Source organism: Myodes glareolus, chromosome 7 (assembly GCF_982192425.1).
Source record: "Myodes glareolus chromosome 7, mMyoGla1.1, whole genome shotgun sequence".
Lineage (NCBI taxonomy): Eukaryota > Metazoa > Chordata > Mammalia > Rodentia > Cricetidae > Myodes > Myodes glareolus.
This window is the reverse complement of record NC_142032.1, coordinates 84466768-84484720: the sequence shown is the minus strand read 5'-3', so window position 1 is coordinate 84484720 and position 17953 is coordinate 84466768. Positions and strand designations below refer to the sequence as shown.

Sequence of the window (17953 nt, the reverse complement as noted above, 5' to 3'; positions counted from 1 at the left end):
TTCAATTCTGCTTTCTCCAAGATTGAGCAGCTAGTTTCCTATCTTAAAGTATCTTTAACCACTTTAGTCCTGAAGCACATTCTTCCTCTACCTTTTATAAAAAGCCTTATTGTTGTAACACATTTGGAGTTAATTGTCTCTGTTCTTGGTTTGTTCTTGTTTTATTGTTTGAAAAAGGGTCTTACTGTGTAATCCAAGTTTGTTGAACTTGAGATCCTGTTGCCTCCCTCCCAAATGCTGGAATCACAGATATGCCTTACCATGCCCAGCTACTATATGAAATCACACACATACTCCCCTTTTTAGTTGAAGCTGAGTCATAATATCTTTTTGCCTTCCCCGTGCTTAACCTGTATAAGAAACTGGTGGTGGCACACATCTTTAATCTCAGCACTTGGGAGGCAAAGGCAGGCAGATTTCTGTGTGTTTGAGACCAGCCTTCTCTACAGAGTTAGTTCTAGAATAACGAAGGTGAGAAGAAATCCTGTCTCATCCCCCACCCCCCAAAGAAAACCAAAAACGTGCCATCTAAGTTATTATTATTATTGAGCTGTGTGTGTGTATGTGTGTGTGTGTGTTTGTATGTATGTTTGCAGGCACGTTTGTGCCAAAGCATGCAGAGAAGTCAAAAGATCACATCCAGGAATCAGTTACCTCCTTCCGCAGTGGGTTCCTAGGTAGAATGCATATCACCAGGCTTGTGCAGCAAGCACCTTATCCACTGAGCCACGCTGCTGGCCCTCCTTGAGATATTACACATTCTGATCCACCATGCACTACCTTTGTTATTTCAGGAAGACCTTTAACTTCTGCCATTTTAAAGTCCAGCATCAACCTGCAGAATGACCCCATCATTCAGAAGTATGGCTGTGAAAAAGTGGGCTTGACCAGATGCCTTCTGACAAAAAGGGAAATGGAAACATTTCACTTTCCACTACAAGGTTTGCTTAACTTACTTAATCTAATATCACTAGCTTCATTCAAATAATTTTATTAAAAATTATTTTTTCTAGATGATTTTGGGATAGCTTATTTATTCCATCTTGTAATATAGAAATATTTTTAGTATGAAATGTGGAAAAGTGATGATTTTAGTTTGTACACAGGTTACAAATATCAGTAAAATGTTTAATAAGAATGTTTCTAGCCTGCCAGTGGTGGCACAGGCCTTTAATCCCAGCACTCGAGAGGCAGAGGCAGGTGAATCTCTGTGAGTCCGAGGCCAGCCTGGTCTACAAGAGCTAGTTCCAGGACAGGCTTCAAAGCTACAGAGAAACCCTGTCCTTTTTTTTTTCTGTTTAGTATACTAGTAAGAATCAGTATTAAACATTTTTAGACTTTTCCAAGGTGAAAAGATGTCTCAGTTGATACATAAGGGCCATAATTCAGATCCAGATCCCTTTTACCCATACTGGACATGGCCCTTGCTTATAATTCAGTACTCTGCAGGTCTACACAAGGGATACCTGCAGCAAGCTGGTTAATCAGAATAGCCAAATTGTCAAGCTTTCTTCAAATAAGAAACCCAGGTTCAGTTTATAAGATAGAAGACAATCAAAGAGAAGAACAAATGTCAGACTCTGGACTCTAGACATTTGTGCCCACAAACATGGAAACATGAATATACACAGGCTCAGCATACACTTGTACATAGTAGACCATTACAGTAAGCCTTCCTCATTGTTTCTATTTCATTTTTCTATTTTTATATTGAAAAGTTTTTTCTATAAAATATATTCTGATCATGGTTTCCCCTCCCCCAACTCCTCCCAGCTCTTTCCCACCTTCACACACACACAACTCCATACCCTTCTTTCTCTCTTTAGAAAAAAAACAGGCAAACAAAATGAGCTAGCCTTAATAATAATGATGATAATAAAATCAAATAAAAAACTTGAGAAACACTGATATTTACATAAACAGATACACATACACACACAGAAAAAAATTCATAAAACCCCCATAAAATCAGAAAGTATAATATATACACAAAAAATGCCGAAATAAAGCACTATGATACAAAATATCTACAAAATACCATTGAGTTTTTTTGTGTTGGCCATCTACTGATCAGCATGGAGCCTGCCCTTAAGTGTGGGAAATATAGCCAGTGACATTCCATTGGAGAAAACTAATTTTTCCTTTGCAGGCAGATGTCACTTAAGAATAGTTTCTTAGCGATAGGAGCTCTTGTCCACGTCCCCTGTCAGCTCTGGGACCCCATCTGGTCTGAGCTGTGTAGGCCCTGTGCTGTAACAGTTTCTGTGAGTTCATGTGTGTCAGTCATGTTGTGTCTAGAAGACACTTTCCGTGGTGTCATCTATCCTTCCTGGCTCTACAGTCTTTCCATTTCCTCTTCTGCATAGCTCCCTGAGTCTTGGAGGGAGGGGTTGATGAAGACATCCCATTTAGGATGGAGTGTTGCAAAGTCTCTCACTCTCTGAACAATGTTGTCCAGTTGTGTGTCTGTGTTAGTTCCCATCTATTGCAAGAGGAGGTATCTCTGATGATGGCCAAGTCAGGCAGTAATCTATGGATATAGCAGACACCATTTTTCTGCTGTGTTCCTTTAGCAGAACAGTAGGCCTGTAGCCTATCCAATCAGAGAGTAATTGGTTATTCCCAGAGTGCTCGTGGCACTATTGCACCAGGGTATCAGGTCTGTAGATCACCTTTGTAGATGACAGAGTTTGTAGCTAGACTGACGACTACCATTCTCCTTTGGTAGCATGACAAGTGCCTTCCAGTACCGTGGCCACCAGTCAGGAGAGGTGAAGGCTAGTCAGGCATCGGCTGGGCTTCTCTGCATTTAATGAGATATATACGTGTTGTCTTCAGCAATGAAGTCTTACTGTCAGTTTCTGGAGAGCAATAGCCTTGGCAACAGCCTGAGTTATTTGGGGGTTCCTTTGGGGCCCCTTTGGCCAATAGCTCAACTAGACGTGACTCATTCCTGGCAGTGAAGGTTACACTTAATGGCAAAACATGTCTAGTTGGTGCATTGTCTCCCCATTTATTTGGTGATTCCATTTAGATTCCTTTCATATATATATACATATTTTTAAGATGCTTTGATGGTAATAGGCTTCCATATGACTCTTCAAATAGCCCTTAGTATTAGCTGTCTCTCCCCGTATTCCCTCCTTTACCCCTCTCTTCCATCTCTCTCCCTGTTTAATCCTCCTGTGCCAACCCCTCACTATTTCTCCATCGCTATCTACTCTATTTCCCCTTCCTTGGGAAGTCCTCCCCTCCAGCTCGTCTCTTACTCCATACCTAACCTCCATAATTATACAGATTGTAGCACATTTAAGGAATGCTTAAAAGCTAACATTCATATATAAGAGAAAATACACAAAATTTGTCTTTTGGCATCTGGGTTATCTCATTCATATATTTTTTTCTAGGTCGATTTACCTGCATATTTTATAATTTATATTTTAAACAGTTGAATAATATTCCAGTTTGTAAATGTACCACATTATCATTAAGCAGTCAATCGTTGATGGACATTTAGGCTGTTTCCAATTTTTGGCTATTATGACTAGGGCTACAGTGAATGTGGATGAGCAGATACCTGTGTGATAGGATATAGAGTCCTTTGGGTGTGTGTCCAAGAATGGTGCAGCTGATCTTCAGGTAGATCTATTCTCAGCTTCCTGAGGAATTGCTACTCTGTTTTCCACAGTGGCTATTCAAATTTGTACTCCCACCAGCAATGGATGAATTTTCCCCTACCCCACATCCTTGCCAGCATAAGCTGTCATTTGTTTTAGTGATCTTGACCAGTCTGACTGAATAAGATGAAATTTCAAGGTAGTTTGATTTGCATTTCCCTGATGACTAGGATGTTGAGCACTTAAGTGTTTCTTATCCAGTTGCTTTTTTCCTGTTTTGAGAACTCTGTTTAGTTTTGTATTTTTAATCCATTTTTAATTCGCCTATTTATGTTCTTTTTTTATTTAAAAAATATTTATAGCATGTTTAATAAAAACCCAGAGACAGATATTGGGGTTCAACTTGAAGATCAGAAAAGCAAAACAGCCAGCCAGTATCTCTTACTTCTACTTCAGTCTGAAATGGCGATCCTGCCTCCAGGAATCTCAGAATGAGACTGTGTGAGAGCTGCCCACCACCTAGTCTTATATTCCTCTCTAGGGCGGGGATTAAAGACATGCACCACTACTGCCTGGTGTCTGTGGCAAACTAGTGTGGCTACTGAGATTAACGGTGTGTCACCCTTTCCTGGTCTGTAAGGCTGACTGGTGGGGCTGTTTATTCTCTGATCTTCAGACAAGCTGTATTTATTAAAATACAAATGAAATATCACTACAAATATTTTTTTCATTTTACATACCAAACCCATTTCCCCCACCCTCCCATTTTCCGCTATCCCCCTCCCCCTAACCACACCTATACTTTAGAGGTGGTAAGTAGCCTCCTTGGAGCATCGACAAAGTCTGTCATACCCTCCCCTCTGCATCAAGGCCAAGCAAGGTATCCCACCATAGGGAATGGGCTCCAAAAAGCCAGTTCATGTATAAGTCCTGGTCCCACTGCCAGGGGCCCCACAAACAGATCAAGCCACACAACTGTCATCCAAATTCAGAGGGCCTAGTTTGGACCCATGCAGGCTCCACATCTGTCAGTCCAGAGGCTGTGACCTCCCACTAGCTCATGTCAACCGTTATTGAGGACCGGCCTCGACAAAATCACCTCTTACCAGGGTAGGGCCATTGGAATTTTAGAAATATAAGTAAAGAATATGAAGATGCATAAAAATAATAAGACAGAAAACATAGAAAGTTTCGGAAGAACTTTCCAGTGACTGAAATTCTGAAATTCACCCGTGTTTATTTTTCCACAGCTCTTATACCCAATGTAAATGGGGGAAAAGGTAATAAAAGACTTTATTAACATGATACAAAAGGATAACTTATACAATCAATGGCTTTATCACTCTGAGACATCAAATCATTAGTATTCTGTTGTCTAGATAGCAAAGATGTTCTAGGTCATGTATTCTGAAGACAGCCCTTCCCTAGGTGACCTCAGAGTTAAAAAAGAAGGAGCCGAAGTACATTTGCATATCCTGACCGCTTATCAGGATGGCATGAACTTACTAGAATGAGCTTTCTTAATTTCAAAAGAACCAAGCAATCACCTCCTGAGTTGGGATGTGCAGCTATGCTTGTCAATCTCCACACTCCCAGACCAACAGTCAAGGTGGAAATGGACCTGCATTTTTTGGCCTCCACAAACTGTCCCAGTGGTTTTTCCCTGTAACATGAGGGCCAGCTTGTTGGGGTTTCCGATCCCGCCCGGTACCCAACAGCCGGCAAATCCCAAAGAGAATCACACACAGAACTCCATAAGGTTATAAACTGATTGGCTCATTAGGTCAGGCTTCTTGTTAACTCTTATAACTTATATTAACCCATTATTCTCATCTATGTTAGCCATAATGGCTCCGTACCTTTCTCTGCTGGGCAAGTTACATGCTGCCTCTTCGGTGGTCTGTACAGGAATGGCTGAGGAACCTTCCTCCTCCCTAGCCTTATCCTATTCTCATTACTCCACCTCTACTTCCTGTCTGGTTGACCCGCCTATACTTCCTGCCTGGCCAATCAGCGTTTTATTAAAATACATGATTGACAGAATACAGATAATTCTCCCGCACCATTTCCCCATTATGATCTTGACACACCTTGCTCATATGATCCCTCCTCCCTCTCTACCACTCAACTCCAGGTCAGCCCAGTGTTTGGCTGTGGATCACTGCATCAGTTACTGAATGTAGGTTCTCTGATGACAGGGTAGTCACTAATCTGATTACAGGGGCAGGCCAGTTCAAGCATCCTCTCTAAAATATATAAAGAACTCAAGAAACTAGGCATCAAATTACCAAATAATCCAATTTTTAAAATGGGATATAGATCTAAACAGAGAATTCTCAACATAAGAATCTCAAATGACTGAAAGACATTCAAGGAATTGCTCAACATTCTTAGCCATCAGGGAAATGCAAATCAAAATGACTCTGAGATACCATCTTACACCTGTCAGAATGGCTAAGATCACAAACACTGATGACAGCTTATGCTGGAGAGGATGTGGAGTAAGGGGAACACTCCTCCACTACTGGTGGGAGTGCCAACTTGTACAACCACTCTGGTAATCAGTATGGCAGTTTATCAGAAAATTGGGAATCAACCTACCTTGAAACCTAGCAATACCACTATTGAGCAAATACCCAAAAGATACTTGCTCAGTTGTTGCAAGGAGCCGCTTGTTTTTCCTGGCTGCCCAGAACCAAAATAATCACACAGAAATTATATTATTTAAAAACACTGCTTGACCCATTAGCTCTAGGTTCTTATTGGTTAACTCTTACATATTAATTTAACCCATTTCTAGTAATCTGTGTATCGCCATATGACTGTGGCTTACTGGCTAAAGTTTCAGCACATCTGTCTCCTGGGGTGGCTTCAGTGGTGGCTTCGTGGCTTCTCTCTGACTCCGCCTTCCTCTCTCCCAGCATCCAGCTTAGTCCCTGCCTAGCTCTGTTAAATGCTCAAACCAGTTTCTTTATTCATTAACCAATAAAAGCAGCACATAGACAGAAGGACCTTCCACACCATTTCCCCTTTTCTGTTTAAACAAAAAGGAAGGCTTTAACTTTAACATAGTAAAATTACATATTGCAAAACATTTATCAAGCAAGAATTACAGTTACAATATTCATATATACTTTATTTTTTATCACACCACAAGGACACTTATGGCTGTGTTTTGTTTGTGCTCTAACAAATAAAGCTTGCCTGAAGATCAGAGGGCAGAGCTAGAGTAATTAATGGTAGAGGTCTAGAGGTCTGGATAAACTGACTGGAAGTGATATGTCTAGGCAGAGAGGACTATAAGGCGGAAGGAGACAGGAGCTCAGCTCTTTTTTTCGGCTGAAGAGTTAGCAAGGTAAGAGTTGGCTGTGGCTTGCTCCTTTGTCAATTAGATCTTTAAGCATTTATCCCAGTATCTGGCTCCAGGTTTTTATTATTAAGACCAATTAGAACTCATGCAACAGACACTTGCTCAAATATGTTTTTATCAGCATTATTCCTAATAGCCAGACCTGGAAACAATGTAGATGCCTCTTAACTGAAGAATGGATAAAGAAAATGTGGCCCGTTTACACAGTGGAGTATCACTCAGTGGTTTAAAAAAAATGACATCATAAAATTTGTAGGCAAATGAATGGAATTAGGAAAAAAAAAAAAACATCCTGAGTATGGTAACCCAGACCCAGAAAGACAGATATGGTGTGTACTCACTATAAGTGTATATGTTAAATATTAACTTTGTCAGTTGTGTAACTGGTAAATATCTTTCCCATTTTGTAGTACGCTGTGTTGCCTGAATGATGGTGTCTTTTTCTGTATAGAAGCTTTTCAGTTTCAAGAGGTCCCATTTATTATTTGACTTAGTGCCTGTGTTATTGGTGTCCTGTTCAGAAAGTACTTTCCTGTGTCAAGACTATTCCCCAAGTTCTCTTATCAAGTCCCTTAATTTATTCAGAGTTGAGTTTTTTGTTTAAAGTCTCTCAACCACTAAAAAGTCCAGGACCAGATGGGTTCAGCAAAGAACTCTACCAGAGTTTTAAAGAAGAATTAATGCCAATATTCTTCACATTTTTCTGCAAGGATAGAAACTGAAGGAACATTTCCTACCTCTTTTTATGAGATTTTTTTACAATTACCCCATACCTAAACTATACTTTTTAGTGGTTGAGAGACTTTAAATGCTGCTCTGTTTCACTTAGGTTTATAGGTTTATGTAAATTGCTTATCTGATCTTGATTAAACACTTATGGTTTGTGTATATCAAGAAATTCATTCATTTCTTTTAGGTTTCCACTGTGGTGGAGTACAGATTTTTAAAGTATTTCCTTATGATTCTCTGGATTTTCTTGGTGTCTATTATATGTTCCCAATTTTTCTCTAATTTTATTACTAATTTGAATATTGTCTGTGTGTGTTTTAGTTAATTTGATTAAGGATTTATCAATCTTATTGATTTTTCTCAAAGGACAAACTCTTCATTCCATTTATATTTTTATATTGTTTCTATTTTGTTGATTATAGCCCTGAGTTTATGTTTACTGTCTACTCCTCTACTTCTTTGAGGCAGTGTTCTTTTTGTTCTCAAGCCTTCAGGTGTGCTGCTAAGTTGCTAATATGAGATCTCTCCAAACTGTTTATGTAGGCAATCAGTGCTCTAAGAATTCACCTTTTAGAGCTCCCCTCCTTTGTGTCCCATAGGTTTGGGTATGTTGTATATTCATTTGCATTCAACTCTCAAAAGCTTTTAATTTCTTTCTTAATTTCTGTCTTTACTCATTTTTTTTTATTCAGTAAGTGAGTTGTCTAGTTTCCATGACTGTGTCCATTCACTTTCTTTGTTGATATCACTGTGGTGACCCACTGTGACCCGATAAGATGCAATGAATTATTTCAGTTTTTTCTCTATTGAGGCTTGCTTGTATCTGAGTATGTGATCAGTTTTGGAGAAAGTTTCATGAGCTGCTGCGAAGAACTTGTATTCTTTTGTGTTTGGTGAAATGTTCTCTAAAAATCTGGTAGGCCCATTTGATTTATGACATTATTTAACTCCAGAATTTTCTCTGTTTAGTTTTTATCTGGATGGCCTGTATATTGGTGAGATTGGGTTATTGAAGTTACCTACTATGGCTATGTGAGGATCAATATGTGATTTTTAGCTGCAGTAGTGTTTCTGCTTTGAATTTGGGTGCCTTTATGTTTGATACAAAAATTTTGAAGATTAAAATGTTTTATTGTATTTTTCTTTTAATGAGTGTGCAGTGTCCTTCCCAAGCTCTTCTTATTAAGTTTTGATTTGAAGTCTGTTTTGTCATTTATTAAAATGGCTACATCTGCTTGCATCTTAGGTCTATTTGCTTAGAATCTCTTTTCCATTCTTTTATACCAAGGTTGTGTCTATCCTTGCCATTAAGGTGTGTTTCTTGGATACAGCAGAAAGGATTCTGTCTTCATATCCACTCTGTTAGTCTGTGGAGAACTAACACCATTAACATTCAGACTCGTCAATGGACAGTATTTATTGGTTATTTTGTTATTATAGTAAATCCTCTTTTGATTTACTAGGTGAATTTGTTAGCTGAAATTGTTTATTCCTTGTGTTTTCTTGGGTGTGGTTAACCTCTTCAAGCTAAACTTTTCCTTCTGTTCCATCTGTAGAGCTGGATTGGTAATAGATACTGCTTAAATTTGATTTCATCCCATTTTTATGCTTTTCTTTTTCTATTGTCATTGATAGTTTTGTTGGGTATAGTAGTCTGGGCTGCCATGAAAGATCTCTCAATTTGTAGAACATCTGTCCAGGCCCTTCTGGCTTTCACAGTCTTTACTGAGAAATAAGGTATCTACCTTTTTATGTTACTTATTTTTTCCCCTTGCAGCTTTTATTATTTTTTTATTTTGTACATTTAGTGTTCTGATTATTATGTATTGTGGGAAATTTTTTTCAGGTTTTTTCTATTTGGTAATCTGTATGCTTCTTGTACCTTGATAGGTATATCCTTCTTTAGGCTGGGGAAATTTACTTCTGTGATTTTGTTGAAAGTATTTTTCATCTCTTTGATCTACGTCTCTTCTTCCTTTATTTCTATTATTTGTAGCTTTGATCTTTCCATAGTATCCCAGACTTTCTGTATGTTTTGTGCTTACATATATTTTTATTTATTAGATTTAATGTTTTCTTTGACTGAGGTATTTGACCTTGTTTTCAGCACCTGAGTCTCTGTTTCCATGTCTTGTAATCTGTTGGTGATCCTTACTTCTGAAGTTTTTGTTTGACTTTCTAAATTTTTCATTTCCAGGTTTATTTTAGTTTATGTTTTCTTTAGTGTTTTTATTTCTTTGTTAGATTCTACTCTCAAGTTGTAAATAGTTTTCATTACTTTATTCCATTTGTGTTTTCACAGACTTCATTAGAGGATTTTTTCATATCATCTTTATGGTCCTTGAACATATTCACACTTGCTGTTTTAAAGCCCTCATGCTTCAGCTATGTTACACTTCTCAGGGCCTACTGTAGTAGTACTGGGTTCTGGTGAAGGTTAATGGTTGTGTTTTGTGCTGCTTTCTAGGCATCTGGAGTTAGTGACTGAAGTGAGGCTAGGAGCCGATGTCTGTTCTGGTTTTTGTTAGGTGATTTTTCCATCTTTGGTTTCTGTTGCCCTCTTTGAGTCTTAGGTAAGTCTGTCTCTGCTGCCTACAAGAGAGTGCTCCTGTAGATCAGGGCTTGGAGATGGGAATAGAAATGGAGAGAGAGGGGAGACAGAGACACTGAGAATGTCATAGGCTTTTGAAATTGCAAAACCTGCCCCTATGACACACTTCCTTCAACAATGCCGCACCCCTAATCTTTCAAAAACACTTTCAGCCACTGAGGACTAAGCATTTAAATATAAGCTTGTGGGAGCTATTCTCAGTCAAACCACCACACTCCCTGAGTCTTAGGCAGCCATCAACCTATTTTCTTTTTATATAGATTTTATATATTTACTTATTCTGGGGATTTTACATAAATGGAGTGGTGCAATGTGTGTTTTTGTTTTGTTTTGTTTTAAACAGATTTCTTTGACTCTATATGTTTTCAAGTCTTATCTGTATTGGCACTTTATTTCCCTTTAGTTTCTATTGATAACCTAGGCATAAACACGTTATAAATGCATTTATTCATCATGTGGAGGACATTTGAATTGTTCCCATGATTTGATTTTATGAACAGTGCTGCTATGAATATTTAGGTACCGGATTTTTGTGTGGATGTGTACCTAGTTGTGTAATTGTTGGGCCATATAGTAGCTTTACGCCTAAGTTTTGAGGAATTATAAGACTATTTGCCAAAATAGCTGCTGTGCCATTGTACATTCTTACTAGTAATATATGAGTGTTCTGATTTCCACACATCCTTACCAATACTTCTTATTATCTGCCTTTTCATATTGATTCTGTGAAGCGCTGCCTTGTGAGTCTGATTTACATTTCCCTGACAGCTGATGATTTTGAGTACCTTCTTATATGTCTTTGGGAAGCTCTGTCCAACTTCAAATTGGACTCTTTTTATTACTGAATTCCGGAACTTCTTATTTTGAATGTAAAAATTTACTTTTAAGAGAACAAGCCATCTGTGAAATGGAGTTAAAATTTAGTTCATATATCATAGGATTGCCATAGGAGTCAGTCAGTTAATGGAGACCAGAGAAGATGGCTCAGTGAGTGTGAGCACTTACTTCTCTTAAAGAGGATATGGGTTTAGTTCCCAGTACACATGGTAGTTCATAACCGCCCTTTAACTCCAGGGGATCCAGTGCCCTCTTCTGACCTCTACAGGCACCAGGAATGCACGCACGCACACAGACACGCACACATGCACGCACGCACACACACACACACATCTGGGTAGACCAGTAAATGTAAAAATGTAGATTACTATGGTTTCTAACATGAATGTTTTTAAAATATTAAAATTTGGGATTGGAGAGATAACTTAGTAGTTAAGAACACTGACATCTTGTTAGTGTGGCGATTTCTCAAAAAAATTAGGAAACAACTTTCTTCAAGACCCAGTAAACCAGTTTTGGGTATCTATCCAAAGGATGCTCAATTGTGCCACAAGGATATGTGCTCAACTATGTTCATAGCAGCATTGTTTGTCATAGCCAGAACCTGGAAACAACCTAAATGCCCCTTGACCGAAGAATGGATAAGGAAAATGTGGTACATTTACACAGTGGAGTACTACACAGCAGAAAAAATAATGACATCTTGAATTTTGCAAGAAAATGGATGGAGCTAGAAAACATTATTTTGAGTGAGGTAACCCAGACAGAGAAAGACAATTATCACATATACTTGCTCATAGGTGGTTTTTAAACATAAAGCAAAGAAAATCAGCCTACAAACCACAATCCCAGAGAACTTAGACAACAATGAGGACACTAAGAGAGACTTACATAGATCTAATCTACATGGGAAGTAGAAAAAGACAAGATCTCTGAGTAAATTGGGAGCTTGGGGACCTTGTGGGAGGGTTGAAAGGGAGAGGCAGGGAGGGGAGCAGAGAAAAATGTAGAGCTCAATTTAAAAAAAAAAAAAAGAACACTGCCATCTCTTCCAGAGGACCTAGGTTTGATTTCTAGCATCTACATGGTATCTCACAACTGAGGAGGGATCTAGAGGGTGTGTGTGCATGGGTCTCCCTAGGAGGGAGGAATAGATTTTATGGGTGGACTGGGGATAGGTGGGGATAGGAGTAGGGGAGTAAAGTGGGGGAAAATGGAGTGGAGAAAGAGTGTGGAAACAGGTGGCTGGAATTGGGGGGCATCTGAGGGTGGTGTGGAAACCTGGTGCTATCGAAACTTCCTAGAATCTATGAAGGTGAGCCCTACTAGTGGGGGGGATACAGAATCTCAATTGTCCATCTCTTGTAGCCAGGTGAGGCTTCCAGTGGCTGGACTAGGTTACATGAAATTGAGTTGTTGACCAAGGAGGTCTCATGGAAATCCCACAAACAACTGAAGAGTATATGCCAAGACAAAAGGTTGCTCTCCACAAACTGACAATGGGGCCCCTACAACACCTACACAACTAATTGAAACTTGGAGAAATTGACTGGTTCCTTTATGGAGCCCTCACTCCTACATTCTAGTCTCTGTGGTGCAGGACGATACTTTGCAGGCTGCTGAAAGAGAAACGTACACCCAGCCATGAAACCTTTGACTTACAATCTGTACCGCCTACAAAATAGGCTGCTAGGCCAATGTTGGCACAGAACTTGTGGGAGTAGCCAACCAATGTCTGATTTGGTCATTCCACAAGAAGGAAGTCATCCTTGACACTGCTTGAGTGACCAAGAACCAGAGACTAGATAGCTCAGAGAGAAGTCCTAAGACTAGATGGCCCAGAAACCTAAGGTAAAACTAAACACTACTGGATTAAAAAAATAATCAATAAAATGATTCCTAATGATATTCTGCTGTACTCATAGATCAGTGCCTTATCCAGTCATCATCAGAGAGGCTTCCAATAGCAGCAGCTGGGAACAGATGCAGAGACCCACAGCCAGACATTATGCAGAGAGTCTAGATTAGAGGACTCCCATCAAATTCCTCCCCTCAGAGCTCAGGGAACCCCACAGGAGCAGAGACAGAGGGAGTGGAATACACTAGGAGAACAAGGCCTTCTACTAAATCAACTAAGCAAGGCAAATATGGGTTCACAGAAACTGAAGCAGCAAACACAAGGCCTATACCAGATCCTATGTGTGTGTGTAAGTGTGCGCTGATTTTTAGGCCTGCCTTTTGGACTCTTTTCGTCCTGTTGGGTTGTTGTGTCTAGCTTCAAATAGCTTTTCCTTCATCTTACTACATTTTATTTCATCAGATTTGGTTGTTACCTCTTAGAAACTTGTTCTTTTCTAAAGAGAGATAGAAAGAAAGTGGGTCTAGAGAGAGAAGAGATGTGGAGAGGAATTTGGAGGACTGCAGGGAGGGGAAATTATAGTCAGGATATATTGTATGAGAAAGGAATTTATTTTCAGTAAAATTTTTAAGAAAGAACATTACTAGTGGCTACAGCACTAAAGAAAATGTCTCTCCCTAGCAACGATTAACTGCCTATAGAACTTCTGGAACATACATTTTAATACTTTTAATCTCCCTCAAATGAAAATTTCTGGGTACCAAGAGGCAAAAACTGATCCAAAGATTTAATACTCTTCTTTAATTCTTGTCAAATAAAATCTACATACTACTTTTGCTGCTTCAGTAACTGTGTGCTGGTAGACACCTATAATGATTCAAATGTTTTGGCTCCCTGAGCTGTGTATGCCTGGTTGTTAGCTTAGTGTATATAATGGAAAGAATTCCCTGAACCTGCACTGAACCTCTAGAGGGAATTTTCAGGTTATGATTGCAAGAAATTGAAGAACATTTCTGAATAGTGATTTCAGGGAAACCTCACTGATAGAGTTGGGTTTAAGTCCACACAGTGAAAGTTACTCCAACTTTCTGCCTACTGCACAGTCTTTAGATGTCCACTATGGTGAATAAATCTCCGTCCTATTTTCACTTGCTTTATTTAGAAAAGACAAACGCCACATGGAGTCATTTGGATATGTTGTTCTTTCTCTCCTAGTACCTACATGGGAAGTGTCCAATAATTTGGGTTAAATTCTTTCTCATAAGAAGAAAGAATGTTTGCTTGGTAATGACCAGGAAGTCCAGGCCCCAGACCCCCTAAAACAACAGCCTATAATATTCATTCAAAATGTAACAATGGATGGAGAAAAACTTAACCAGAGAGGTTGCTTCTTGTTTAGTTAATAATAATTCAAGTAACACAAAGAAAGTTCCCAGTAAATATGTTATTTGAGTTCCCCTGGATCTTCAGAGTGGTGTTTATTATGTCCAATAAATAGCTCCAGTAAGCTGGATGTGTTGGTGCACACCTTTAATTCCAGTACTCAGAAGGCAGAGGCAAGCAGAACTCTGTGAGTTTGAGGCTAGGCTGATCTACAAAGTGAGTTCTAGGACAGGACAGCCAGAACTATTGACACAGAGAGACCCTGTCTCGAACCTGCTCCCCTGCCCTGAAAAAAAAAATAACAACCAAACAAACAAAAACATGTAGTTCCAATGAATATTTACTTTCTTTTCTCCTAGGTTCTCCTAATTGTGAAAACTTTATCCTTACCAAGTTTAATGCTTCCATAACAGATAACAGTCCACTCTTTGGACTTAATTGTGAAATGGTAAGTAATGCTTTGATTTTTCAGAGCATGTTGCAAACTATAGTGTAAGATGATTTCATGAATTCAATGCACCAGTAAACCCATGCCTTTTGATTTTTAGTTTAAATAGCTGAAAGTGGCCCCCTTTAAAAAAAAAAAAACTTGGATCTATATTACAAATGAAAGATTAGTTTTAAGTTTTCTAAGTAGTTTCTGTGCTTAATCATGTTTTTAACACCAGAAAAAAATTGGTTGTTTTTGAACAAGTATTCTATTCTTTGACTGCCATGAAGACTCTGCCTTAAATACTATGGTCTTAGGTTTTGCACATTGAAGATTAGAAATAGGATTTCTCTGCTAATTTAGTAATTCTTCCAAAGACAAGTACATCCTTTCCCTGCAGTCCTTGCAAATAGTTTTGATTCTTGTTAGTTTGTATACTGGTCTTACCTGTTAATGACTGTCCCCAACCCCTCTCTGCCTTAGTTTCTTCTTCTATGAAGTGGGTAGAAATTAAGGCTATGCTATATGTTTAGAGTGTGCTTAGTAAAAGTGGTGGTTCTTAGCCATAGTGATGGGTAATACATAGTCTGTCGATCATAGATACAATTATGTTGGTGCTATTATCTTCATTCGAAAATAGGAAAAACAAGATCTCCTTGTATAGTTGACTTTTTGAATTTTTGATCTTGCCTTACCCTCCCTAGCCATTCACCATTTTTCAGAACAAGTATTGCCATTACTTCCAGTAAACATGGTATTCAGCAAATACCAACTTCAGTTTCATTCATTCTGGATCCTTTCATAAGCAAGCATCTTTGCCATGCTGGCAGGAATCGTGGTAGCTGAGTGTGGGTGGTTGCTGATACAATGGACATATTAAGGGGGAGCAACAGCTTCTGCAGTTTAGCAGTGTTTTGTCTTCTAGTGCCTTACATCCAAGGGGAGAGAACTAACACGCATCTCACTGGTTGCTGAAGGAGGCCATTGTATTGTGGATGAACTGGTCAAACCTGACTTCAAGATTCTAGACTCCTTTACTAGGTATTCTTTTCATTGTTGTTGTTGTTTTTTGTTTTTCGAGATGGTTTCTCTGTGTAGCCCTGGCTGTCCTGGAGCTCACTCTATAGACCAGGCTGGCCTTGAACACACAGAAATCTGCCTGTCTCTTCCTCCCAAGTGCTAGGGTTAAAGTTATGTACCACTATACTTGGCTAATTTTAGTCTTAATAATGTTTATATTTCCAAAGATTATCATAAAACTTCAGAAGTACATGGTGATTGGACAAAGTAAAAAACAGTGAAACATTATTTTTGGTGACTGAAGTTGTACCCATGCATTCATGTTTACATAGGCATAGAGAGCTAGAGAGACCATATTAAAGATATAGGCTGTTCTACTAGAGAGCTGATAATTAAATAGTATTTCTAGAAAATAGTCATATGCAGCAAAAAGATATATAAAACAATTTTGTCACAGTATTGTAAAAAGGTGAGAATATATATGTGTTTTAAAAAGACGATGCAAATGTCAAGTTAGAGAATGTTTTTAAACAACTGCAAAGTAGAATACTCTTACCATTTAAAAGAATATAATTAAATTCATTTATTGACATTCAAATGTAATCACAAAACAGAACATGTGAAATATATCTATAAACATATATATACCAAAAAAGTGGAAGGATATTTACTAAAATGGAAAAATATAATCTTTGGATAATGAAATTATGGCTCATTATTATCATTATTATTATTATTATCATCATCATCATTATTGGTGTTTGTTTTTGAGATAGTTTTTTAATTCCAACATTTCTCCCTTCCCTCCCTCTCTGCTCTTCAAATTCTTGGCCTCTCTTCTGCATCAGTTGTTACTGATGCATGCATATATGTATTTGTTTATACATACAAATTCTCTAATATAACCTGTTGAGTCTATGTTACTTGTAAGTATTTTTTCAGGGTTGTCTGTTTGTCACTAGACAACCAATTCATTAGCTTTTCCCTGAACAGGGCCACTTCTTACACTCCTGTAGGCAGAATTTTCTGTGTCTCTGCAGTCATTCCCAAATAACTGCAAGAGACTTAATTTAAGTGCTTAAGCAATAATTTAGGCTAGTTTCCAGCTAGCTCTTACAACTTATATTAACCCATTTTTATTAATCTATATTCTGCCACATTATCTCTTTTGATTTCAACCTCCTGTTTTCTCTCCATGTCTGGCTAGCAACTCCTCTGACTCTGCCCTTCTTCTTCCTAGTGGTCTCCTTGTCCCTGAAAATCCTACCTAGCTAGTGACCAATCAGCTTTTTATTACCAATGAGAGCAGTACATGTTTTTACAGTGTACAAAGATTCTTCCACAGCACATCCCCAGCTTTCCTCCTTTGTCTTTTATGTAGGGTTGAGGCCTCATGGTCTTTTCCCCATGCAGTTTGGCTGTTCATTGGTGCCTTCTTGTTAAACTCACGTTTGGGCAGTCACGTTGGTGAAACTTTTGTGGGTGTAGCTTCTGACATCACTCAGAGATGCATTCTCACAGCAAAGTCCCTGATCAGCTCTTACCATCTTTTTGCCCCTCGCCCTCCACATGTTTCCTGAGCCTTAGATGTGGGAGTGTTCTGTTGATATATTCATTGGGATTGGACTCCACAACTCTGCATTTTGACTGGTTGTGGTTTTCTGTAGTGATCTCTGTCTGTTTCAAAGAGAAGTTTCCTTGATTAGGGGTGAAAATTATACTTCTCTGTGGGTATAAGGACAAATATTTATACATTGTTGTTAGGGATTATGCTAGTTTAGTAAATTAGTGGTTGTAGATTCTCCCCTAATAACCGTGACATCACTGTAGCTAGGTTTCTAGTACCAGGCATGATATCCCTCTTGTTGAGTGGGTCTTAAGTCCAATTAGAGAGGAACTGATTGCCGCCACAGTCTGTGCGGCACTACTGCATCCATAGGGCTATCCTGCTATGCTGCTTGTTGATATGATCCACATGCACCATAGCTCGGTAGGACGGTTGGTTGCCTTTCTCCTTTGGAAGCTTGCATGCACCTTCTGGTACCATGAAGTCTAGTCCTCAGGGAGGGGGATTCAGATCAGTTCCAGCTCAGGGGCT

The 17953-nt window shown here is 38.8% G+C and overlaps 1 protein-coding gene across 8 annotated transcripts in view; it reads left to right on the top strand.

Annotated features, from left to right (window-relative positions):
• The window catches only part of Rexo5 (RNA exonuclease 5), a 57689-nt gene that overhangs the window by 8395 nt on the left and 31341 nt on the right, over positions 1-17953 (top strand). For 6 of the 8 annotated variants that reach the window (XM_087908517.1, XM_087908516.1, XM_087908519.1 and 3 more), the window contains 3 exons: positions 795-941; positions 14765-14853; positions 15761-15876. In XM_087908517.1, the coding sequence (XP_087764643.1) occupies positions 795-941; positions 14765-14853; positions 15761-15876 (352 nt within the window). The remainder of the gene's footprint in view (positions 1-794; positions 942-14764; positions 14854-15760; positions 15877-17953) is intronic. The other 2 variants (XM_087908522.1, XM_087908520.1) reach the window with 2 other exon arrangements.